The sequence below is a fragment of the Mus caroli genome, unplaced genomic scaffold (assembly GCF_978045245.1).
Source record: "Mus caroli unplaced genomic scaffold, Mus_caroli_1 scaffold_8, whole genome shotgun sequence".
In the NCBI taxonomy this organism is placed as follows: Eukaryota; Metazoa; Chordata; class Mammalia; order Rodentia; family Muridae; genus Mus; species Mus caroli.
The window spans coordinates 1,632,323-1,657,978 of NW_028227263.1; the positions used below are offsets into that span (position 1 = coordinate 1,632,323).

The 25,656-nt window shown below is 51.9% G+C and overlaps 1 protein-coding gene across 2 annotated transcripts in view; it reads left to right on the forward strand.

Moving 5' to 3' along the window:
• The window catches only part of Osbpl5 (oxysterol binding protein like 5), a 54,941-nt gene that overhangs the window by 13,241 nt on the left and 16,044 nt on the right, over positions 1-25,656 (forward strand). For both annotated transcript variants that reach the window (XM_085841134.1, XM_021166956.3), the window contains exons 2-8: positions 13,721-13,877; positions 15,996-16,078; positions 20,542-20,622; positions 20,756-20,857; positions 21,190-21,393; positions 22,952-23,036; positions 25,257-25,428. In XM_085841134.1, coding sequence (XP_085697260.1) covers positions 13,721-13,877; positions 15,996-16,078; positions 20,542-20,622; positions 20,756-20,857; positions 21,190-21,393; positions 22,952-23,036; positions 25,257-25,428 — 884 coding nt within the window. The remainder of the gene's footprint in view (positions 1-13,720; positions 13,878-15,995; positions 16,079-20,541; positions 20,623-20,755; positions 20,858-21,189; positions 21,394-22,951; positions 23,037-25,256; positions 25,429-25,656) is intronic.

Below are 25,656 nucleotides of genomic sequence, written 5' to 3' on the forward strand. Positions count from 1 at the left end.
ATCACAACCTTCCATAACTCCAGTTCCAGGGATTCTGACACCCTTTTCTGACCTCCATGGGCACTAGGCATGTATGTGGTACACAGACATACCTGCAGGCAAAACAGTCAACGCATAAAACATTTAAAAATTAAGAAACACAAGCAAGCCAATCATGTTCTAACAGGTGTCAGCAGGAAGCCTTTGGACCTCTCAGTGGGGAGCAAGACCCCAAGGCAGCCTTGGCTGCTTCCAAACCTTGTCCTTCCTAGGGTCAAGACTGAGTATCATATTCATGACCGTAATCCAGCATGAGCCACTGTGGCGAGGGACTATGGCCTCTGTTTAGCAGATGTCCTTCCTGGCATAGAACAGATTTCCCAGAACCCAGTCTAGGAGACCTTCCCTGCCTCTCTGAGAAAGAGTTCAGAGATAAGCAGTATGGAGATAGAGAGCCACTGTATTGAGATGGGCTGAACCGAATGAGGAGCCTTGGAGCAGTGTGACTGAGCACTATGTGTTAACCTGAGAGGAGCATGGGTTACTACTGAGTCCTGGTCAAGGTGGCCTAATGACTAAGGTCTCACTGTCTAGCCCAGGCAAGCCTCACACACAGGATCCTCCTGCCTCTGCTTTCCAAGTACAAGTATGTGCCCTTGTGTCTGGCTAGTATCTGCTATGCCACATGGCTAACTAAAATCACATTCAGGAACAGAATGCCTGCCTATACTGTAGCCACTGACTACTTTACTGTCTGGTTTTGGTTTGTCATTTTTGAGAGTTGGTGTTTGTTGGTCAGGGTCATTGTCTCTAACAGATAGACGGGGGAAGCAGATTTGGAGGTCTAAGAGCCAGACCCTTTTTCCTTGAAAGCATCAAGAGACCAAAAGAGCATCAAGACACTCTCATGCTTCTCTAACTGGTCTGGGCGAGACCACCCAAGCTGCCAGTTTCATCAGGAAGCACAGGTGACAGGGAGCAAAACAGGGGCTTCAGGGGCAGGTTCTGAGTGTGAGGCTTTCCCCAGGAGCAGGCAGGGGGCCCACGAGCTGATCTGACCCTGGGCCCTACACATGGGGACTGGAAGAAAACAAATTGCATCCCAACTGCTAGGCACTCAGCCATCCAGTCGCCATGCTGCCTGGGACCCATCCTCACTTTCGGGCATGGGATGGCACCTGCAGCATCAGTAGCTCTCTGCAGAGCTTGCTTTCCCTCCTGGGTTCTGCCAGACAGGTGTGCAGCAGTGGATTAAAGAGGAGCAGGAGAATCAGGATCATACTGGGTAGGGAGTCAGGATGAGAACTCACCTCCAAGCCCCTGTTCTTTGTGTGGAGAGGGCCAAGGCTGTTTGGGGGCCCATGAGATGGGGCACGCCATGCAGCTGGGTTTAGATGCAGCAGCAGGTCACCTTGAACAGCGACTTTCTAAGGCCTTTGGGTTGCTGAGAGCAGAGGTTTCTAATGTCACATACCTGGGTGGGGACCACCCACTCCCTTCAGGTCCCCCTACCTGGTATGTTACCATCTTGGGCCACCACCACAGAGGACAGGACAACAGAATTCCTTCTGTGTAGTCTTTCCTCAGGCTGGAGATGAGGGCAGGCTGCTTCTGTGGACCACCAGGAAGTGATCTTTCTACTGCCTTGGAGACCTGAGCTTGCTCATCCCTCCTGGCCCACTCTTGTGTGTTAATGTTAAGCACATGTTGCATGTGCTCTGGGTGCCTGGATCACTCCTGGCCCCCTCTTGAGATCTGGAATACTTAGTCTAGCCCTCTGCCCCAGAGGACAACCTGAAGAAGCCATTGCGTCAGCATGTTTACTTGGGGACGGAAAAACAGTCTTCGAAAAGCCCTTGTCCAAACAAGGAAACCCAAACTGCACTGTCTGCTCCCTGGGGACCCAGGACTCTACTCCTGAGACCAGGTCTTTACTGGCTTTCTGTCCGGGGAGGCTGCCTCAATTGCCTCTCACAGCCCTGCAGAGCCCCCTGCCCTGATGACAGCAGCAGAGCCCTCTAACAGGGGACTGCCACCCTGAGAAAAAAAGCAGAAGCTTGTGGCTCAGGTGCTTGGACACCTCTGACCTGATGCACATACATAGGCTTATGTGTCCCTGTGTGTGTGTGTGTGTGTGTGTGTGTGTGTGTGTGTGTGTGTGTGTGTGTAGTCATGACACGGGGAGAGCGGGTGCAAGAGAGGAAGCAGGAAACAAGGACCTTGTACTACCATACAGAGCTAAACAGTAATGACCATAGCTGCCCATTAGGCTTCCAGTTGCCTGGCACCAAACCATCTCTTGATAGTCATTGGGAGACAGATTGTTTGATGATCAAGAGGCAGCTAGAGCAGGCACAAGAGACTATCTATCCTGGAGTATACCCTTAGTCTAGGGTGGGGCCTCCAGAACCAGAGAAAGGCCACAGCTTTTACCCCTTTATGTTTATACACAATGGGCATCCTGGCAGCGCCTACTACTTGTGATCTTAGAAACAAACGAGGGCCTATGAGCCTAGGTTAGCCATGCACCCTTAGTGAATGAGACCTATGCTGCTGCTACTTTGGCTGTGCCTGCTGTGCCTGCTGAGGCTGCTGCGGCTGCTGTGGCTGCTGCAGTGGCTGCTGTGGCTGCAGGGGCCGCTTGCTACTTGTTCTCTTGGCTGGTCCCAATTCCTGAAAAGCCTACATCTGAGGGATTGTGAAGGCTGGTGTAGTGGACCTTTTGGTAGTATCATTTCAGGGTAGACATGCAAAGACAGACCTTGAGCGTAGGTGCCCTGAGACCGTGACTCTACTACATTCAGGCCTCAGGAGCCTTTAGCAGGACATGGCCCAGGCCTGGCCAGGGTAAGGTGAAGTTGGCATAATAGTGGAAGCAAAGAAAATGGGGTCCTTGACAATAAGAACCCAGACTGTGTCTCCTCCTGCACCCTCTGGCCATGGGCTCTGTTTACCCTGTTTTTCCACAGTTCCTGTACTCCTCCCTCCGCCTTACTGAACCTGATGCTGATCCTACAAAGTAGTTTTCCAGGCTTAGCTTCTAGCTGGGCTCCTTTCAGCCAGTGTTCTCCTCCAAGGGTGGGTGCTGATGAGCTGACCCCGAGGCTTCCAACATGCCCCAGATGTTCCTTATACGGTGTTAGGTAATACCCCCGAATATACCCAAGCCCTCATCCCTGGGGCCTGTGAAGGTGCTCTCACTTGGGAGGCCTTTCCATGTGACAATGAGGGTCTTAGTAAGAGATCTGCCATGGAGAACCAATGAGTCATATAGAAGATGCAGCCACAAGCCAGGAGATGCCTGGGGTGCCCAGAAGGCACAGAAGCAAGGCAGGTCCCCCTCTCGGAGTCCTTGGGGGCATTGTGACTCAGCTGGCACCTTGATTTTGGACTTGGGGCCTCTACACTCATGAGCAAATAAACCTTTAAGCCATTGTGTGTGCTTCTTTGTCAAAGCTATGCTGGGGAAGAATGCATCTCCTCTTGGGGGAAGCTGATGTCAAAGGCCAAGGAAGCCCCCACCCCCAGCTATTTATTTCCATCAGTAGGAGGCTGCATGCAGTGTGCCTGGAAGGCTTCAGTTCCTGAGGAGGAGATCCCCAAAGACGAGAGAAAAGCAGGGGTAGTGGGCTGTTAGCATCAGACTTCATGTGCAAGTGGAGGTGGGGGCTTGAGCGGGTGCACGCGCTCTCTGCATCTCCCCGATGCGTGCCCCTTCTCTCTCTCTTCACCTGTCGCCTGCTGCTCACGGGGCCTGTGGCTGTGCTTCTGGTTTAGAACTTGTCATTTCAGAGTGTGACCAGCATGTCAGTGTACAGATCCAAATTTAGGCCTGGGGACATTAAGGACAAGCCAAGCTTTCTCACCTCTCCTCTAGAACTGTTTCTTAGCCCTGATGGCTCTGGGGACTTAGGACCAACCAGGGGGAGAGGTCTCTGGACCCATCTGTATCTCAGTACTAGTGAACTGGCCAAGCAGCCATAGCAGGAGACTGAGTGTCCCTTGTGGTTTCCTACGGTCCCTGGGATGGGTGGTGGGATGGCCAGTGGTGTGTCCTTGTGATGAGGAGGGAGTAATCTTCGCTTTGATCCATCAAATGGGATGGGTGTAATGGGAGTAGGGGAGGAGCTTTTCAGAAGGGGTTGCCTTAAGATTTCTGGTGGGTTCTGACAAGGAGGAAGAGCTGCTACATAGTGGTCTCTGAGACCCCCGCCAGGGAGCACACCAACTCCTCCATGGAGATAGTCCAGAGTGGGCAGGTTCTCTGGTCAATCCACTCTTCCACCTGAAAAGCTACACACCCACCTGTGGGCCTTTAGTGCCAGGGAACGGGTTCAGGGGCCGTGAAGAGAGAAACCGGAAGCAAGGCCCACAAACACTACTCCTGCCTTGGTAGGGTGTGGTGGAGAAGTGGCACCTGATAGTGCTGGGCCCCACCCACTTGTCAGGACTGCCTGTAGCTCTCGCTGTGGCTCTCACCTGACTGACAGAACCAGTTTCTCCACAAAGCACAGGGAAGGGCCAGCCAAGGTAGTAATAACCCACAGCATAAGGTATGGTGGCGAGAATTGTCACAGCTACTTATCCACAAGCCCCCCCCCCCCACACACACACAGGTGTAGTCACCCTCCTGTACTCACAAGCCCACGAGGCTGCCAGTTAGTAACTGGGACAATGAGATCTGCTGAGGTCTGAGGCCACAGCCTCCTGAGACCCTGGCCTTGGGTGAGTACAGGAGGTAGGGCTGGCAGGGCAGGCTGCTCCCAGCTTGGAATCAAACTAGGAATCAATTGGCTTCTTTTTTCCCCCGTGTTTCAGTTTCCCTGTGCCTCTTGTTTCACCATTTGTAAAATGGAAAGGAGCTAACAGCCTAGGGTGAAGCCTGGGGGAGGGATGTAGGTGGGGTACCCTAAGCAGTGAATGGGAAGGGGTCCTGGGTTTTTGGAGGGGGCAGAGCAAGGCAAGGAGAGCAGTGTGTCCCCAGGTGTCTGCATCCAAAGTTCTTCTCTTGGGCTGTCCTGGTTTGGTGTTCCTCACAGACACTGGCAGTCACTGTAGATAGAGCATGGCAGAGTCCAGTAAGGCCTGGCCTGCCCTGACCAGCCACATGATCCAGTGTGATTCAATGGTGGCTTGTGCCTCAGATGCCACATCTGTTGAGTGAGAGAAATTAGAAGAGAGTGCTAGAAGCCTTTGGACCTCTTTCTCTGGCCCCCCGATTTTATGTGTTGTACACATATGAGCATATATGATCTTTCATATGTGTGGGTACATGTGAATATGTACACGTGTGCACGTACATGTGGAAATTTGAGGCTGGTGTCAGGAATCATCCTTGGCTGCTCTTCTACCTGTTTTTTGAGGGAGGGTCTCAATCAAACCCAGAGTTCCTGAGTATGGCTAGTCTCCAGCTTTCCGTGCGATTCCCCTGCCTCTGCCTTCTGAGGCTGGGATTACAGGTGGGTACCACACCCATCTGGCTTTTACATAGGTTTCTGGGGGACTCAAACTCTAGTCCTTATGTTTGCATGGTGAATACTCTAACTCCTGAGCCATCTATAAATCTTCAGGGTCTTTGTTACCTCAAGCACCCAGGATCCTGCTGGCCCTAGGCAGTGGGGAGGCCGAGAAAAGGAGGAGGGCCTGCTGCCAGCCTGGCATCTGCCATATTCAGCAAGCAGGGGCAGGAACGCAGGGTGGCTCCCGAGAGAGCTGTTGATGAGACTAAACTTGCCAAACCTAGATACCCAGAAACAGCTTGGCCTCACAGGCAGCTCACTTTCAAAGGCGTCACACTCTCCCCTTGCCAACCAAGCTGCGGTGAAGCTCCCTGGTCCTGTGTCCACTGGTAAGAATGATGGGGCCCTTTGGGAAGGCTCTCATGGTATGGACAGCAGAGGGGGCTGTGTGGTTGACCACCCCACAAACTAGGGCAGAAGGACATGTGGGGGTCTGAAGCTTTGCATGGAGGAAGCCAGGATCTGACAACCCCCAGGTGAGAGAGCCCAGGTTGGGAGTGGCTTCTCAGGTACAGAGTCACACTTCAGCCAGGGACCAGGGGGCTCAGTTCACCACCCCAGCAAGTGAGGAAGCCATTGCTCATTTCATCGGAGGGAGGAACTCCTCCATCTCCAGATCTAGAACCTTGTTTTTTCCTGAAGAGGAGGAAGTCTTGGGGATGTGGAGGGAATAGTTTGTCCCAAACTAGGACCAGGCCAACAAGTAGTTAGGGAGTTCTTGAAGCCAGGTGGACACAAAGAGGGGAGCTGCGTGGCCAAACCCCAGAGGTGTGTGTCTTTGTCCTTGGGAGTTCCCCTAATGCCTTTGGATAGTTGGTTATTAGTTTTAAGTTCCACTGCAGCCCAGATACACAACTCAACCCTCTTAAGCCAGGATGCCTCTTGGCACCAGAGGACAAGGGAGGGTAGGAGGTAACCTTGGGATACCCTGTAGTATATGGTGCAAGCCTTCCTACCCTGATCCAGAGCTGGGCCTGGCCCAAGACTAGAACTTAATATTTAGTGTCCACTAGTCCTGTCCCCCAAGTTCCACTAGGGCCTGAGTGGGCACATCTGATGTGGGTGTTATGTAGTGTTTGACATTGGGCTAGTCTTCCCCACAACACTTCTGGGCTCCCACATCTGTGTCCCTTGTCACTCAGCAGGTAGGGTTGAAGTGACTGTGGGGTGTCTGTCTCCAGTAGTTACTTGATCTGGGGTCTCCTGGCAGGGACTACATGCCAAGGTCAGTACAATATGGACCTGCCACAGGATCAGCTGCAGCCACGTATGGAGGGGTAGAGAGACGCTCACCTCGCCATCCTCTCTGACATCAGGCCGGTCTGGCTTTGTTGCATCTCACCTGTGTGGTAGCTCCTGGCCATGTGGGTTAGCTCCTGGCCATGAGGGGTAGTCAGACAGCCTTAGATCATGTGGTGGGGCTGGTATGGTGCAGGCAGCAGAGGTTCCTCTGGTAACCTCTTTGGTCTCAGACACCAGATTCACACAGCTAGCCAGCCAACCTACCATCTTAGAGAACGTAGGTTGCTGGGTCTTTAGGGCCCATCCTTCTTTCTGATTGAGAGGTAGAAGCCACATCTAGAGTCCAGAAAGACCCACCGTATCCAGGAAATGTGAGCCTCTCCGGAGCAGAAGTCCCCAATGGGACTGCACAAGACTCTCAGAACCAGCAATGGTAGTCACTGCCCTTTGGACATCGGGTCCCTGGTGCTATTAGGGAGGAAGCAAGAGAGACTATGGCTACCTTGTCTCCTCCAGTCTTCTTGGGGTCTATCTAAGTAGTACAACCTACATGGGGAAAGTGAGGGGCTAGACCAGGCAAGCAGGTAACTCCAGGGAGTACCTAGCTTCCCTGCTGGGTGACCCAATGGCAGCTTCTTGTCTCTCAATCAGTCCCCACCTAGGGTAGGAGTGACCTGCAGAGCCATCCCACTGGGGGAGGCATGCTGAGTATTAGAGTGGGAGAGCTAAACTTGGGGTGTCTCTGCAACACCAGCCCCCCCCGTGGAGCCCCTCAGGCATGCCCATTTAGTAGAGCACTGGCCTTGACTGCAGTGGCGCTTTCCCCAGAAACATGTCTGGTTGTCCCTGGGAAGCCAGGTCTTCTTCCGCATGGCAAGAATGGGCTGAAAGTGGGACAGAGTTCTTGACCCCTGGTAGGCCCCTTTTCCTGGCTGCACTAGCCCCTGTCCTTCCTCTAATCCTCCATTGTGCCCCATGCCAGCTTATGTAACCACCAAGAACATTGTCCTGATTGCAGTTTGTATCCAAAATCAAAGACTCCTCTCAGTTGGAGGGGGGCAGAAGAGACTGGGCAGGCCATGGTGTGGACAGGGCTTTTTGGTGATAGCTGCTGTCATTCTATAGAGTTTGCCAGTTCTCCAGAGGATCTGCAGAAAAGCTGGGCTTGCAGGCCACGTTCCTTCATTTCTGATCTGGTTTCAAGGGTTTGCACCCCAACAGCTTTTAATGAACTCAGACAAAAAACATCAGCACATACATAGAGAGGGAGGCCTCTATCAACGATAGAAACTCCCAGCAGCTAGAGCCTCACCTCTCTCCAGGGACCCTGGCCTGTCTGCCCCCAGCAGGTCCTCATGGCCTGTGAGTGAGGGAGCTACCCAGAGACCACAGTGCCAGCCATGGGCGCCCTTGGCTGCTGAAGGTACCTCATGGCCCCACTCTGCAAAATGAGTGTGGCCTCGGGGCTGGACTTCTCATGGTCCCCAGTCCTCTGCAGGATGACAGAATGGACTCAGGTCAGAGCTGCCCCATCTGCTTGAGTGCATGCAGGTAGAATGGGAAGGGAGTATGGGAATGGACAGCTTCATCGATTCCTTCTCTGAGGCTCAGACAAGCCTGGGCCCAGATTTCAGATATCTGCCTCTTTCTGTGTGGCCTTGACCTTTCTCCACAAAGATTCCATTGTTTTGGCCAAAGGTGGGCGTTTGTCAGCAATGGAGGGAATTGTGCATCGATGGTCAGATTCTTGTTTGGAAGCTAGCCGGAGGGCAGTGAGCTAGCTCTTACTTGGAGGGATGACCCAGCTGAAAGGGGTATTCTCCTTGGGGATTAAGTGGCTCAGATGGAGGAGTACACTCATTAAGAGGATAACTTAGGTGACAGTGTCTCCACTCTGTGTGAGGTGGCCCAGCTGGCAGGGGTCCTTGCCCATTTTCCAGACCTTTGTCCACAGGGACATGGGATTAATGGATCAGAGACAGTGCTGGCTCTGCCTTGTCTGCTCTGGGAGGCAACATCACCCCTGGTACCACATCAGGCTTCTATGCCTGATGGGAACCTGAGTCTGAGGAGCCTATCTGGCCCCATGTGGAAGGCAGGGCCAAGGTAGGAGTTGGAACTGCCTTCTCCTCTTGCTCTTACCCTGACACCTTCCTGTGTCCTAGGTGGCCTGTGATACTCAGCTGGGCAGTAAAGAGCAGAATTCCTGAGGAAAGGGACGAGGAGGTGCCCGAGGTCAAGGAAAGATGGCCGCACAGTGGGCGTCATAAATCTTCTGGCCAAGCCCCTGCTTCTCCCGGGCTCAGACACATGGATGTACCTTGCCATGGGGTAGCAGCACAGTGGAAGCTACAGATACTGTCACAACAGCAAGGATCCCAAAAGCCCAGGCCCATGAGCCTGGGGTTCAGATAGGGAAGGATCCAGAGAGGGTCTGGAAGGGGGTGTCAGGGTCTCAGGAGGGCGGGTCTATCCCTGTTGGAAGGGGGGAGTACTGCTTTATCAGGAAAAACAAGATGGGTCACTTCCCACAGCCTCAGGGATGGGTCTGGCCACCTGCTAGAGACCTTCAGGAACCTTCCTTAAAGAAGCAATTCCTGCTTTTTCTGATACCCCTTTCCATCCATGAGCTAGTCCTCTGCATTATTACATGGCCATGGGCATACCCAGTTCATGGAGTGCAAAAGGGTTAAGTAGTCAAATCAGCACATGATGTGTGCCTCATACAAGCCTAATATGGCATGGCACAGATTCCCATAGGAACTGTAGGAGAACACAGGTACCAGACAGTGGCCTGAGGAAGTGTTCTGTGGAAGAGCTGATTCTCTAAGGATGGAGAAGAGTCCCACAGAGGGTCCTGTGGAGGCAGAGGCACACTTCAGCTACCTAGGTAGAGAGAATGGGCATAGGCCAACTGGGGTGGGTATGGTGACACACCTCTTTCTCTTAGCCTGCAAGCCCCACGCTCACCCCCATTTCCATGGGCTCGGCCAGTGAACAGGCCCTGCCTGGGCCTCAGGGTATCCACACTGTCTCTGACTTGACACTCAGCTTTCATTCTCTGTGGATCAGGAGTTCAGCCACATGCCCCCTACTTCTCCCACCACACCTCAGGGTTCCAGGTACACCCAGTCCATCCTCCATTCGGAACATTGTTCTTCTAAGAGTCACGTATCTCCATTCTGAAGCCAAATTCAAAATATCCCTTTCTGATGTGTGTATGTCCCTGTCTTCGGTGGACTCTGACAGAGCAAAGACAGAAGGGTAGCTGGACAGCCAGGTCAGGTGGCCATGTGAGTATGGCCCGCCAAAGCCACTCTGCCAGCACCAGCAGGAGGAAGAGAGGTGGCTGCTTCCCCTGCAGCCTGTGTAGGCTAAGGAGCAGGTCTGGCTGACCCTGAACAGGAAGGACATCTATTGTAGGCAGAGTCTACCCCAAACTGGGTTAAAGCTTTTATTCCCAAAGCAGAAGTGGGTTCCACACTTGTCTGCCAGATAGGCCTTCCAGTAACAGTTTATTGCATAATGAAGGTTTATGGCCTTAACTCTGGAGGTGACTGGCTTAGACTGTTCAAGGAGAAGTCCTGCTCTTGACCTGTTGGGTTTTCCTTGTGTTCCTGGCTTACAGTCTTCTTCTCAGGCCTGGGTCACAACTGGGAGACGCTGGCCATATATGCCTAACACCCATTCCCTAGCCACTTCCCTGTCCTCTGTGCTTGGCCTTCTGTGTGATCCCATCTTGGGGGATCAGTGTCTCTAGGCTAGGTCCCTCCTGGGCATAAGTGGGCACCGCTCTAGACTTCCACCCCATAACCCCATGGACATATGGGTATGTTGTATGCTTGCCTTGGACTCCTTCCTCTTAGATCCCACAGGACTCTCCCTACCCATGGCCCCATGCATGTGCAGGTCTGTTGTGTGCTTGCCCTGGGCAATGACTTTGATGGTTACTATGGACAGCAAGATGGCCTTGGTCACCTCTCTGTACCTCTTCTCAAAGCTGAGCCCAGTGTCAGAGATTTTCTGGTCAGAGAACCCAGCCTTACTCTAGCACTTTCAGCCAGCGTCATCCATAGCTCCACACTCCTAGGTCCCCATCCAGGAGCTTCCTCACTTGTTGCTACCCTGGGTGGTGGGATCAGGTTGTGGAAAAGAGAACCAGAGAGAATGTGCAATTGAGCACAAGGTATGCATGTGTGCATATGCATGAGTGTCTGCATGCATAGGGAAGCCAGAAGTCAAACTTATTCAGTTCTCAGGAACCATCACCTTAATTTTGAGTCAGGGGCTCTCCTTAGCTTAGGGCCTTCTAGATTTGGCTAGATGGCTGGCCAGCAAGCCCCAGAGATCCACTGTCTTCTCAGCATTGGGATTATAGGCTATAAGGATTGAGCTCAGGCCCTCATGCTTACACAGCAAACATTTTACCAAATGAGCCATCTCTCCTGCCCCAAGAGTTTTAACAAAGAACTGCCAGGGAGGGTTTCTAGGAGCCTCCAGTGCTATGCAGAGAATGTGCAGAGTTGCAGCCAAAGAGTGGTCACCCAGAGGACACTTCTGAGTGGAATGTGACAAAACCCAGCCTGTGCAATAGGGGTGGGGATGCAGGACAAGAGCAGAGCAGAGCAGAGCCATACAGAGGTCCTTCAGCAAGTTTGGGTTCAGCATTTGCCAGGACTGTGAGGAAGCCCACTGTGGCTGGCTGGAGCCCAGTAGGTGAAAGAGCCAGTGGCACAGGGTGGGCAGAGCTCAGGACTAGAAGATGCATCACCTGGGCTTTGAGATGCATCTCCACCACACCTAGTGTGTGACAGTGGCATCTCTAAAGGGCACGGTGGGGCACAAAGAAGGACGGTGGAGTTAGGGTTTCAGGATAGCTCTGCAGGGCAGATTGAGAGAATCTGCTGGGCCACCAGCTGGTAGCTGTACTTGTGTATACCTGAATTGCATTAGGGCTGGAGGTTGGGGTATCTGTCCATGCTGGCCCTTCCCACCTCATGTGTCTGAGTATGGGTGAATGAGAAGGAAGTGGGAACCAGGCTGGTCAGCTGAGTGACTGACTGGAAAGATTTAGGGAGAGAAGAGAGATGAGAGGGTGGATGAATGGATACGTGGATGGATACATGGATGGATAGATAGATAGATAGATAGATAGATAGATAGATAGACAGATGGGTGGACAGATAGATAGGTAGGTGGATGGGTAGATGGATGGATGAATGAATGGATGGGTAGGTAGATGGGTGGGTGGCTGGCTGGCTGGCTGAATGGATGGATAGATGGGTGGGTGGCTAGATGGATGAATGGATGGATGGATGGATGGATAGATAGATGGGTGGATGGATGGATGGATAGATAGATAGATAGATAGATAGATAGATAGATAGATAGATAGATAGATAGATGGGTGGGTGGCTGGGTAGATGGATGGATGAATGAATGGATGGATAGGTAGATGGGTGGGTGGCTGGCTGGCTGGCTGAATGGATGGATAGATGGGTGGGTGGCTAGATGGATGAATGGATGGATAGATTGGTGGATGGATGGATGGATGGATAGATGAGTGGGTGGATGGATAGATAGATAGATAGATAGATAGATAGATAGATAGATAGATAGATAGATAGATAGGTAGATAGTTAAGTGGGTAGATGGATATATGGATGGATAGATGGATGGGTGGATGGATGGGTAGGTGGTACATAGATACTAATGAAGGGAGAAATGATGCCTGGATATGTAAGTGGGTGATGGATGAATAGGGGGAGAGAGGAGTGGACAGACAGATGGGCAAGTGAACGATTTAGTGGAGGGAAGGAGGAAGACAGAATAGTGTGTATGCTAGTGAATGATGGGGTGCACTTTCTGAAGAATCCTTCTAGATACTTACACACACCCTCCCCTGACCACACTTACTACACGTGGGCAGATGCCTGATGGGACAGCTGACAGGAAGCTGTGAACTCTTCCCCAAGCCTGTGTCACTCAATCCCTAAAGAAAGTGAAGCTTCCAGTAGGAGAGACCAATTATGTCAACACCCTTTGTCACACTGCATGACGCCCTTTCCCTATGCAGGTCCCTAAGGGCCCAGCTTGCCTTAGTTACCCAGGTACCTGGAAATCTTAGCTAAGTAATGAAATGTGCATGGGACAAAGATGGGCTTTGGGCTGTGGACAGAAACCTCTGGAACCATTGACATTCCAGGTACCTGCCCATTCCCGAATCTCACCTGGTCCCCAAGTTCAGCAGGAAATGCTATGTGTATTTGGGATCAGGACATTGGAAAAAGAGAAGCCATTGACCAACTAAGGAGGCTCAGGCCATGTCCCTAGAAAGCTGGGCAAGAGGGGAAGCTGGTCAGTGGACTATTGAAGAACCTGTCCTTGAAAGCAGACAGATGAAGCCGGACAAAAAGTCTCTGCTTGCCAGCACCTGCCAGGAGACTCCAGAGCAGAGCATTTGTGATTCTCTTATTTATAAAAGTAGCTGAGATTGGATGGCTTCTGTCCGGTGGACAGAGAAAGGCTTGGGAGGTGGCTGACCAAGCTGTTCTCAGCTGGCAGGCTGTGTTTAGGGTGAGGCTGTGAGGACCTGTCACCTGCTGAAGACATTGCCAGTGGCCAAGAGTGTGGTGAGGCTGCCTGTAGTTCCTCCTCTGTAGCCTCCCCTGGTCCCAAGACTGCTTCCAGCAGGTAGGTGATGTCATGGGCTAGTATGACCTGTGAGAGCACACCTGTACCTTCTCACTGTTCAGGACTTTGAGTCCTGGGACCACAGACACTCAGGCAGGGCCAGAAACCTCATATGTCCTAAAAATAGAACAAGCAGACCCCAGGGACACCCAGCCTCCTGTTATCGTGCCTCCTCACTCTTCAGGGCCAACTGGTCTGCCCTCCCTTGACCTCTCTTTGGACATACCAGAACACTCCCCCTAGCCTTAGATGAGGTCTGACCGTATGTCCCTGCTTCTTCCTTTCAGAAGCCCCCCAGCACCCACACCATGAAAGAGGAGGCCTTTCTCCGGCGCCGTTTCTCGCTGTGTCCACCAGCTTCTACTCCACAGAAGACTGACCCCCGGAAAGTCCCACGGAACCTGCTTCTGGGCTGCGAAAATGAGCTTGGTCCCATCACCCCAGGTTGGTACAAGCCATGGGGATCTGAGGTCCTCCTGGCTCTGCAGTTTGAGAGTTTAGCCAGTGTCCCATCCCATCCAGTACCTTCATGGCCAGTGAGAGAGTCACACAAATGGGACTATGATTGTTGTGGGCAAAGGGTTCACAGCACACTGAAGGATCAAGTCTGCTGGTGAGGTTCTAACTTAGAGATGGTAAAGATCAGTTATCCCAAACACTGGCTGTGGGGACAGGCACCTGACCCTAGCCCTGCTGTCCTGGCTAAGTGCCTGCAGACCACTTACTGGGGCTCAGTTTACTTGTTAATAAAATGGAGACATCAGCACCTCTGCCCCACTTCCAAGCGGTCCTGAATCCTAGGAAGAAACATTTCAGTCCTTGCTACCTCTATGACACTTGTGGATAAAGTTCTGGGTCCTGGACTCGGCCCCACCACAAAGAATGTTCTGATGGACTCCAGGCCCATCCACCCAGGTTAGAGCCCTCTCTAGCCTGTGGGTGGCAGTGGCATTAGAGAACTTAGCCTTTCCTTTCAGGAATGGAAGATGGGATTATACTGCTCCAGTGGACTTCAGCCCTGCCTTCCCCTCTCCCATCTCCCCTCTTCCCTCTTCTACCTCCCACTGCTGGATACCCAGTGTGGAGAAGACACCAGCCCTCTGTGAGGACAGGCGGAAGGCTGTGACAGGGAAGGAGAGCTAGAAGTCATGTCAACAATCTCAGCCACCAGAAGGGGAAACTGAGGCTGGATGGGGAGGGCACTCTGGACAGTCACTGGGATACAAGGAAGGTTGATACCTAGTGGCCCGTGGCTCTCACTCACCTAGGCTGCAGGAACAGGCAAGGAGAGGATCGATTGATCAATTGATCGATGGATCGATCGATGGGTCCCAGTAGGGGAGGTGGGAAGGCAAGCTTCAGTTAGTGATCAGTTTCTGGAATCTTGAGCTGTGGGACAAGTGGCTGGGCCATGTAAGGTCTGGGAGGCTCCAGGCCTTCTTCAGAGAATGGAAGCGATGACAGGTTCCCAGAGCAGGGGTGTGCACAGGATATGTATGGTGGAAAGAGCAGAGCTAGTGCTGGTCTGTCTCACCTGTCATGACACCTCTGCTCACCCCTCCCTACCCAGAGTCCACCTTCCCGCATGTGGCCTCTGAGAGTAGACAGCTGCCCATCCCCACCCCAGCTCCAAGGTCTGAGTCAGGGGGCTGTATGGGCAGAGAGTATGAAACTTGGTCACATGGGGGGGGGCAGTCACCAGACTGGGATGTTAGGTGACCTCAAGTGGCTACTGCTCTCAGACCTGTAGGTAGAAATACTTTCTCGGGTCACCACCCTGGCTTTTCCGGAGAGAATATCTCTACTGCTCAGCTCCTCCTAGCCCTTCCCAGAGCTCTTGGGAAGTGGTCTTCAGAGCCCCCAGCCTTCCAGCTGTTCTTTCCCGTCATACCCATCCCTGGCCTGTAGCTTCAACAGGAAGAGTTACCACCACCACAGATTCATGGCCTCTGTTCTAAATCACAGGCCCTTCTCCCGCATCAGCAAGGGAGAGTGGTCAAATCACACCCGTGACTGGCTTCAGGCCACCCCACTGTTCATTCTCTCTCTCTCTCTCTCTCTCTCTCTCTCTCTCTCTCTCTCTCTCTCTCTCTCTCTCTTTCTCCTTTAAGCTGCAGAGTACAAGGAGGCCAGGCAGGGGTCCTGGTGCCAAGCCCTTCCTCCCACCTCTTCATCTAATCTGGAGCAAGACTATGGAACTGCCAGAGTTGTGTATTTTGTGCCTCTGAACCTGGGCGCCATGTTTCCTTGGAGATCCAAGGGCCCAAGTCTCTCTCTCTCTCTCTCTCTCTCTCTCTCTCTCTCTCTCACACACACACACACACACACACACACACACACACATACACACACACACCCCTGGCCCAACTGCCCTTGCTTCCTCTAGCTCCTCCTCTGTTTCCTCTCTGTGGTTGTGAGTGCTGACCAGAGCCCCTGGGACCCTTTACTGAAGCTCACTCCACCTCTCAGGGCCACACCACTCTTGTGGCTTCCTGCCCCTCCCAGGCAGCCTTTATAGGGCACTTTTGCCTCTCTGAGTCCTGCCTACCCACTGTCTTCCAGGAAGGGACATGGAGTCCAACGGCCCATCACAACCCAGAGATGAAGAGCCCCTGACCCCAGGCTCCGCCACGAAGGTGCCACTGGTAAGAGCCAGGCTGAGGGAGGGCCAGGAGGCAGGGAGCCTAGGTCAAGGGACAGCGGGATGCTGGCTGAACCTGAGGTCCCCATACTTAGACAAGGAAAGGCTCTCAGGCTGCCCCCTATCTGCATGGGGTCCAGGCGGCTGTGTCTCTTGTTTTATTAGGTGCTTAGCATAGCCCAGTGAACCTGAAAATGGGACTCCTGCCAGACAGGACTATTTGGGGAGAAGGAAGCCCCTCTGCTTAGGGAGACCTTCCAAGCTATTAGATTTTGTTCTTCCTTCCACACTCTGCTGTCCCCTCTGCTACCACTTCCCGGTGGTTTCCACTCTTCAGCTGTAGTAAACAGCTGCCGTGGGTACCCATGTGCATATGTATCTGGGCTACAGTCCTCTGTAAAGTTGCCAAGTGCTAAGGCAATTATGGACTTCTAAAACATTCTGTGTTTAATTTTTGAAGAACTGTTAAACTCCCGTGCACTTAGTGAACAGCGGCACACCACAGGTTGCCCTCCCTCAGTCCTCCCCAGCCAGCACTGGTGGTTTCTATTCTGTTTTGACTCTAGCCTTCCTGATTGGCATCTCAGTGTGGTTCGGTTTCCGGGTTGACTCAGCTCAGCATGGCATCATGTGCATCTGCGAGTCTTTCACTTATCTCCTGATCGGGTTGTCCATTTTATTCTTGTTGTGTTGCAAGCGTTCTTTATATATTCTGAATCCTCAGCCCTTCTCAGATGTGTGGTTTGTAAATGCTTTCTCTCATTTGGAGGTTGTTTCAATTGCAGCTTATCTTATCTTATTATAGGTATGTGTGGTATGTGTAGTTTGCATGGTATAGGTGGTGTGTGTGCGTGCATGGGGAGACCTGAAGCCGATATCAGGTTGGTCTTCTCTATTGCTTTCCATTCTATTTATGGAGGCACGATCTCTCCCTGGTAACAATTCTGGCTAGTCATGCTAGCCAGCCCACTTCAGAATCCCAACTCTACCCTCAATTGTTGGGATTACAAGTGGTCACAACATCTGCCCTGCTTTTACATGGCTTGTTTCTAGGGATCCAAACTCTAGCCTGCATGCATGTATGGCAAGTGCTTTACCCACTGAGTCTCCAATTTCAGCTTTTAAGTCATTTTTATAGGCTGTAGAGTTCCAGGAAGACTTCAAAATCCCCACTTCTGAAGGACCGTCCCATTTCCTAAGTGTTCCTGTGTTGCCAGGGATACATGAGGACACACGAGTGTCTGGGGGTCTCTGGTGTGCAGGCAGCATGCCAAGCACAGCCTGCTGGGAGAATCCCTTCTGCAGTGCCCAGCAGGCTCTCTGCTGACTTGACCACTCCCTCAGAGCGGCCTTGGCCTTGCCTCCCAGGATGCAGTGGCTGCTCTGCCCCAGGCCCCTGGCTTGCCTTCCTTCTTCCTCCGTGGCCTAAAACAAGCACAGCTAGTTCAGGCCAGTCTGGTGAAAAGCTGGCAGCAGAGGTCAGTCTCACGGCTATAAATAGTGTAAATAGTCAGATTGACTTATTCTATGTGTGGATGTTTTGCCTCTGTAGCACCTGCATGCCTGGTAGTCTAGGAGGCCAGAAGACAGCATCAGATCCCCTGGAACTGGAATTACAGAGGATTGTGAGCCACAAAGTAGATGCTGGGAATCGAACCTGTGTCCTCTAAAGGGCTCTTAACCACTGAGTTCTATCTTCCTGTGAATAGTATTATTGGGCCGGAGACATGGCTCAGGCACTGAAGGCTAGGCTCACCATCAGACTAGTGTTTCAAGTGAAACCATCCTGTTATTTGTCCATCTCTTCATAGTTCTTGACAAACAACAGCTGCTAGTCTGAGCAGGAGCTGAGTTAGCTGCCCCACAAGGGTGCTCGGACAAACAGCTCACCACAGAACTGGCTGCGAGCTGGAACTGTCTAAGCCCTGAGCATGCCACCACCCCTGTGGTCAGAGCTGTCCTCGTTCTGGGCAGGCCACTCGGGGACTGAGGAAGAGAAATGTGGAGAGAGAGGATCGGGTTAGGCGAGGAGCAGTCTGCAGAGTCCCAATAGGGCCTGTCCCTAGAGGCCTGCTACCTGACACATGCTTGTCACTATCCTCAGCTCAAGACTGCTTCTGTGCAGACCCCACCCCCATCCACCAGCACTCCCTCTGGCCATCTGTAATGTCCCTATGTGGCTAAGAGGATGCTGCTCTGAAGGGGGACTACCAGGTTCAGTCCTAGCTTGGCTTATTTGCTACAGTGTTGCTTCTGAGCCTTACTGTGCCAGACTTGGGTAATACCAGTGACCTGAGCTGCTTGCTGTGATTGGTTTGTTTGTCTTTGAGACAGGGTCTTCTTACTGGGTAGCCTTGGCTGGTCTGGAATCCATTATGCAGACCAAGCTAGCCTTCAGCTCACAGAGATCAGCCTCTTTTTGCCTCCTGAGTGCTAGAATTAGAGGCGTGTAAGCATTTAATATGCATGTATAAGCCAATGAGACAGCTCAATAGGTATTGCCAGCATTCCCGTTGACCTGAGTTCGATCCCTGGAATCCATACTGTAAGAGAGAGCTTACTCCTGCAAGTTGTCTTTTTACACACACACACAAAACAAATAATGTTTGAAAAATAATAACATGAGTCCAGAAGTGCACACTAACACGAAACCCCACACACAGCACTTCGACCCCTCACCCTTACAGCCCCCATGGACCTGTGGACTCCCATCCAGCCCTCAGAGCCAAGCACAGTCATCCTTCCTTCTTTAGGTCATAGTCTATCACTTTGGGGGAAGACAAGGCACCAGAAACCTGAAACACTAGTCACCTCTACCCACAGTCAAGGTCAGAGAGCAACTGACAAGTCTATGGGCTCAAGCTTAGCTTACTCTGTCCTTTCCATTCATTCCAGAGCCCAACCCATGAAACAGTACCATTCATACTCAAGGTAGGCCTTCCCTAAGCCAACTAAAAAATTCACGGGCCTACCCGATCCACAGACCCGATCCACAGAGCCCTTAACGAGGACTTCCCAGGGGCTTCTACATTCTGTCAAATTGACATAAAACTGACTCACAGGCTGTAATTTTCACATCACAAAACAGTCATTTGATTTTCCTTTTCCAGACACTTCAGCTTGTTCTGTGCAGGAGAATGGGCTGTGTCAGCCAATGGCCATTGTTTGGGGTTTAAATGAGTGCATTTATTAAGTATTTAGAAAGCCAAAGTTCAAGAACACATGGAGGTAGCCAATAGACAGAAGCAGCAGGCAGCAAAATATTGTCAAATCAGGAGTTTTCAGTGCTCAGCAGAAGTGACTGGGATAGCTGGATAAAGAGAGTGGACAAAGAGACTGCAGGGGCCACAACATGCAACCTAACTTAACCGCCTGGGAAAGTTGAGGCAGTCAGCTGCAGTGCCCAACTGTGCCTTCTGTCCATAGCTGAGTTCTGGGCCCTTGCTCTTACTGTAGACACTTATGACATTCAATAACAGTAACCTCCTCCATTAGAAATGGTCCCCTTCCAGCTGTTCTCAAAGGCACAGCACTTGAATTCTTTAGGGCTACTGTCCTCCCCCCCCCTGTCACAGAGTTGGGGAGGGGCAGCCATGCACAGATCAGGGGCCTTGGGTAATACTGAGGCAAACACACATGGTCTGAAATGGGGGTAGGGTGCAACCTCATTCCCAGGGTCAGCTTCTCAGTGAGTTCAAACAGCATGTGTCAGCTTGCCAGGATCACGTACATTACACCTGTAGAACCCAGGGACACATTAGCAGGTGGCATGTGGGGTTTGGGGCACAATTTGCCATCCCCAAACTGTGGCTTTTAGGCCATGTTCTGGCTCCACACCCTGGACCTCAGTTTCTCCATCTGTGGGGTTGTGGCTCCTTCCAGCTCCATGATTTATAGATTACTCTTCTGGGTCTGAGAAGCAAGCCGTGGGCCCAGGTACAGATGCTTGACTCCCATCTGTAGCTGGCCTACACACTGACCCTCTAGACATACCTCCCCCAGAACCAGTGAGCCTCTATACCACAGTCTCCTAGAGATGAGCCCTTGATGGTGGCCAAGGAGTGGCCATTTTGATCATCGTGGGAGATATGGGTGATACAGCCTAGGAACTTGTCACCACCATGTCCTAGCTGCCACCAAAACTCTGTTTTGCAAACCCCACCATGTTACTTTTCTCGATGCTGGGATAAAATGCCTGATAAAGTCACCTTAAGGGAAGGAGAATTTATTTTGGCTCATAGTTCAGGGGCACAGTCCATCATGGTCAGGAAGGAGAAGATACAGCTGCCAGGGCTGAGGCAGTCACTCTTATTACCCCCACAAGTCAGGAGGCAGAGGTGAATGCTGGTGTTCAGCTCATTGTCTCGTTTTTTGGTCATTCTGGGACCCTTGCTTTCTGCTGCCCTGGTCCTGGCAACCCCAACCATACCCTAACACCTCCAGCACCATGGTGTGTCTCTCTTGCAGGCTGAGTACAGGCTATGCAATGGATCTGACAAGGAATGTACCTCTCCAACGACCAGGGTCTCCAAGAAGGATGCTCTCAAGGTGGGCCTGGCCCAGGGTGACGACGGAGGGCATGCCCAACACACCCTATATCCTCCTTTCCCTGTGCCCTGCTGGCAATGTGGGAGCTGGGGCAGTCCATGCACTCCATGACCCACATCTTTTCTGGTTGCAGGCACAGAAGGAGAACTATCGGCAGGAGAAGAAGCGGGCCACGAAGCAGCTGTTCAGTGCCCTGACTGACCCCAGTGTGGTCATCATGGCTGACAGCCTAAAGGTAAGCAGGTGCCACTCCCAGAGACTCCTATCGACTGGGGAATCCATGGCACTTCGGAGACAAGTCTAAGTGTTTGTCACTACACAGTTGTTTGAGTGGCCCCTGACTACTATAACTAATGACCCCACCATAAAGCTGGCTTCTCATAGGTCTGCAGGCCAGAGTCCCAAGTCAAGATGCTGTTGAGGAACTCACTAACTTCAGAGCTCTGGGATACTTCTCCCAGTTCCAGGGGCCTCCAGTCCTTGCCTCTGCTCATCCCCCCACCAAGCTGCACAGATGGCCCAGGGGGCAGCTCCCGTGGGTGACCCTGACCATGAATCCTCCTGCAGATCCGAGGGACCTTGAAGAGCTGGACGAAGCTATGGTGTGTGCTGAAGCCGGGGGTGCTGCTCATCTACAAGACACCCAAGGTGGGCCAGTGGGTGGGCACGGTGCTGCTGCACTGCTGCGAGCTTATCGAGCGCCCCTCCAAGAAGGACGGCTTCTGCTTCAAACTCTTCCACCCACTGGACCAGTCTGTGTGGGCTGTGAAGGTGAGCCGATCCACAGGGCATCCAGGCAGAGACTCGGGGACAACAGAGGCTTTGCCTGGGACTGCTGTCCCAAAATGGGACCCCTAGCAAGGGATCCCTGGAGGAGTGGCTATCCTCCGACAGGCTGCTAGAAGTATGGATGAGGCACAATGAGTTATACGTCAAACCCCTCATCCAGTGCTGTCTGGAGAGGAGGAAGGGACTGTCTCAGGTGTCATCCATCACCACCAGGACTGCCAGGCAGAACTGATCAGGACAGGGGTGGGTCCCCAGGGGAAATCTTGGTTATATGTAGGTTTCAGAGAAACAACAAAATTTAGGGTTGTTCTGGATTTGGGATGGTGGTGAAAGACAGATTCACTATGTAGCTTTGGCAGGCCTAAAATGTATATAGACCAGGCTGGCCTCAAACTCATAGAGATCTACCTGCCTCTGCCTCCTGAGGCTGGGTTTAAAGGAGTCTACTACCTTGCCCAGCTTGGGTTTTTGTTGTTGGTGGTGGTGGTTTGTTGCTGTTGGTCTGGTTTTGGAGACAGGGTTTATCTTACTCTATGGCCCATCCTAACTAATGGCTCATTCTGAGGCTCAGACTTACCTAGAACTTGTGGCAGCTTTCCTTCCTCATCCTTTCCGTTGCTGCGATTACAGGTATAAACCACCATGCCTGGCTGCGGTTAATTTTAAAATTAATATTCTCCTCCACTTTATAAACTATAGCTGAAAAAAACCCATTGTGGATTAAAAATACCCACTTAGCTGGGCAGTGGTGGCTCACACCTTTAATCCCAGCACTTGGGAGGCAGAGGCAGGCAGATTTCTGAATTCGAGGCCAGCCTGGTCTACAGAGTGAGTTCCAGGACACCCAAGGCTATACAGAGAAACAAAAACAAAAACAAAACAAAACAAAACAAAACAAAAGCCCACTTCAAAAAATGAATTACGATGACCGACCTGGCACAGTGCGGCCTTCTTCAGCGCTCTGAGGATACTCATATCACACAAGATTGGGCAGCACTTGGGTTAGAGGCAGGAGGATCAAAGGTTCAAAACCATCTTCAGCTACATAGAAAGTTCCAGGCCAGCCTAGGCTGCAGAGTGAGCAGAGCCCTGTCTCTAAACAAACTATCTGAAAAACCAAAAATGGGAAAAAATAAAACTATTTTATATGAACATTCTGACTGTTTACATTTATTCCAACCTGACCATGATGGGTCAGAACTTTAATCCTGACACCCCAGAGGCAGAGGCAGGCAGATCTCTATGAGTTTAAGGTCTAGCCTAATCTACATAGCAAGTTACTAGCCAGCCATACCCATGCAGGAAGATCTTGTCTCAAAAACAAAACAAAAGGAAACACATTTATTCCAAATAAGACAAATTTACTTACACCAAACTGCCCTTCACTGTCTCGCTGAAGTTAAAATTCAACTGTGAGGCAGTTCTAGCAGCCATAATTGAGAAGCTAAGTGGGAGGAAAGGCTTCTGATTAGAAGGGACACAGTGTGTACCACAGCCTTCCTGGCCCAGTGCCTGACCCTGCAGGTCTCTGTCTCTCCAGGGCCCCAAAGGCGAGAGTGTGGGCTCCATCACTCAGCCCCTCCCCAGCAGCTACCTGATCTTCAGGGCCGCTTCTGAATCAGACGGTAAGTGCCACCTGTCCTGTTTCTCCCTCCCCAGGGTCCCCTAGAGTCGGACACAGACTGAACCTACCTTACAGTGATACCCCTCTCTCAGCTAAGCCTCAGATTTCCCACAGATTAAATGGGACTAGCCACACTTGTCAGCCCAATGCTATAGGAATCCCAGGGCTGTATGGAAGCAATCAAGCGACAGTTGTGAATTTAATAGGTAAATTAAGTCACAGGCAGCCTAGAGGTATTCTGGCAAAAATAGGCTACAGATATTAATGTGGGCTTCCCCGAGTCCCAGATTCTCTGAACTAGGTAACAGAATCCAAGCAGCAGCCCCATTCTCAGAAGTCCTTCAAGTGACAGCTTCTAGCCAGGCTGTGGCTCCTTAACAAAGCCTCAGGACTGCACCCCCTGCTGGAAGTCCAAGGCCCTGACAACTAGGATCCAACTGTCCAGGCTTGGAATCCTGCAGATAGCTTAACTGCTGGTGCTATGGTGCCCCCTGGTGGTCAAAAGTTGCATTCACGCTCCCTCATAGGTTGTTTTGACTGTTCACTCATTCTGTCATTGAACCTGCTGGGCTCTGGGGTAAACAGGCAACCTATGCCCTCACAGAGCCTGCACACCTTGGGGGTCTGTGACCAGTAAGCCAGCCGCCAGATGACAAGTCAGTGCTGAATCCCTGATTGTCAGGGGCCACAGTCAAGGAAGAATGTTACCTGCGTACCATGTATTATCAGGATCGGCTTCCTGCAAGAAGAGGCAGAGAATTTCAAATGGTTCCCAAAGGCTGTGTAACATTCAGGATGTCAAGTCTTTTGTGGCAGCCACAAAATGCACATTTGGGCCCTAAGTCCAATTCTACAACCAGCTCTCATCCTGGGTTGTATAATCTCCAGAACCCACTCACTGTCCTTACAAATGCCCAGCCTCACAGGAGATAGCACTGTGCTCAAACCAAACCTACAGTAAGCCCAAGATCTCAAATATCCCTCAGCAAGAGGGGCAGCTCCAGGGTACCAGGTGGGTCCCCCTGAACGTCCCAGTGCAGCCTCAGGGGCTCTCAAATGAAAGTCTCTGCAGCTTTCAGTTAGGGAAAGAAGTCCACACTTCCCAAGGACACCCAGCATGCAAGCTTAGGAATCAAGAACTTCATCTTACCTTGAGCTGGGACCCTCACTCATGAGTCCTTTGGGCATGCATGGTATCATTTATAGATGACTCTGAGGCGTGGACGGAAGCGCTGCTGTTAGTGATCACACTGAGACATTGGTGTCACCTGCATGGGTCCCTCCCCCCATAGCTCTTAACAGTGCCCTCCTATCACCCCGCCACACCCCTGAGAACTGTGGTATGACACAGGTCTAACCCAAGTTCTACACTCATGCACACACACTGTCACGAAGCAAGCAGAACCTCAGGGCCAAAGCAGAGGCCCTGCCCTGTCTGTCATCCCCCTCCCCCACTATCCCTCAGGCCTAACTGTCTCTTGCTACCTCTTGAAGTTACCTGGTCAGTGACTCTTCACTAGCATGTAAGACCCCTGCCCAGCCTCTGCCCTCTGCCCTCCTGATGTCTATCCTACACTGTGTCAACCCCAAGGACATACACATGTGTGTGCATGTTCCCAGAGCTGTTGACTTAGTCTAAGGCCTGGCAGGCCCAACAAGATATATCTCAAGTCTTCAGGGTCCTAATGTGAAATTGAGGTTTAAACAGAGGGCAGGAGGAGTACAGAGCTAAGAGTCCTGGTCAGGGTGTGGTCCTGCCCATCACTGACCCATCACTGTCTCAGCGCCAATCTCTCCTGCAATCTCTGACACGTTCTCAGAACTCCGTGGGGTCTCTAAGAGACAAGCTCCCCTCTGTCTGTCCCCAGACTTCAGCCCTTCTCTCCCCCAGCGTGAGACTCCTGGGGCAATTCCAATGCCTTGGGGTTCACTGTTTCAATAGTCTAATGGCCAAAGGGAGGGCACACCTGTCTCTTTAGTGCATATTCATTCCTGCCAGGATGGCTACATGCAAGGCTGGGGTCTGTGGAGGAGGCAGATCTTTAACTTGGCCCTAGTGAGGTGGAGTGAGGTGTGGGACTAGAAGTTTCATGACTAAAGGGCAGGGTTCCTTGGCTGTAGATTGGTTTTGGAAGGCTATTTCAGACAACAGGCAGATTAAGGTTCCTTGGTGGGGAAATAGAGGGGAAGCCACCCACCAGTCTCCCTCTGTGCCCCTTAGGCCGCTGCTGGCTAGATGCCCTAGAGCTGGCCCTTCGCTGCTCCAGCCTGTTGCGACTGAGCACGTGCAAGCAGGGTCGAGATGGGGAGCAGGGGTCCTCGCCTGATGCCTCTCCCTCTTCTCTCTACGGACTGCCCACCTCAGCCACCATCCCAGATCAAGACCTGTTCCCGTGAGTGAATGGGGTGAGAGGTGATCAGCATGGTATCCCCTAAGCAGAGGGAGATGCGTCAGCTTGGGTGATGGACTTGTTCTTTCTGGTGGGAACCAGTCTTTGCATCCTTACTGATAAAACAGGAGCAGTGGTGCAAATACAGGTCACGTGGTGTTAGGCAGTGTGCGACTTCCCTGCAGGAAAAGAGGCTGGGTACCCAGGTGGGTGTCCTAGGTCCTAGGTGTT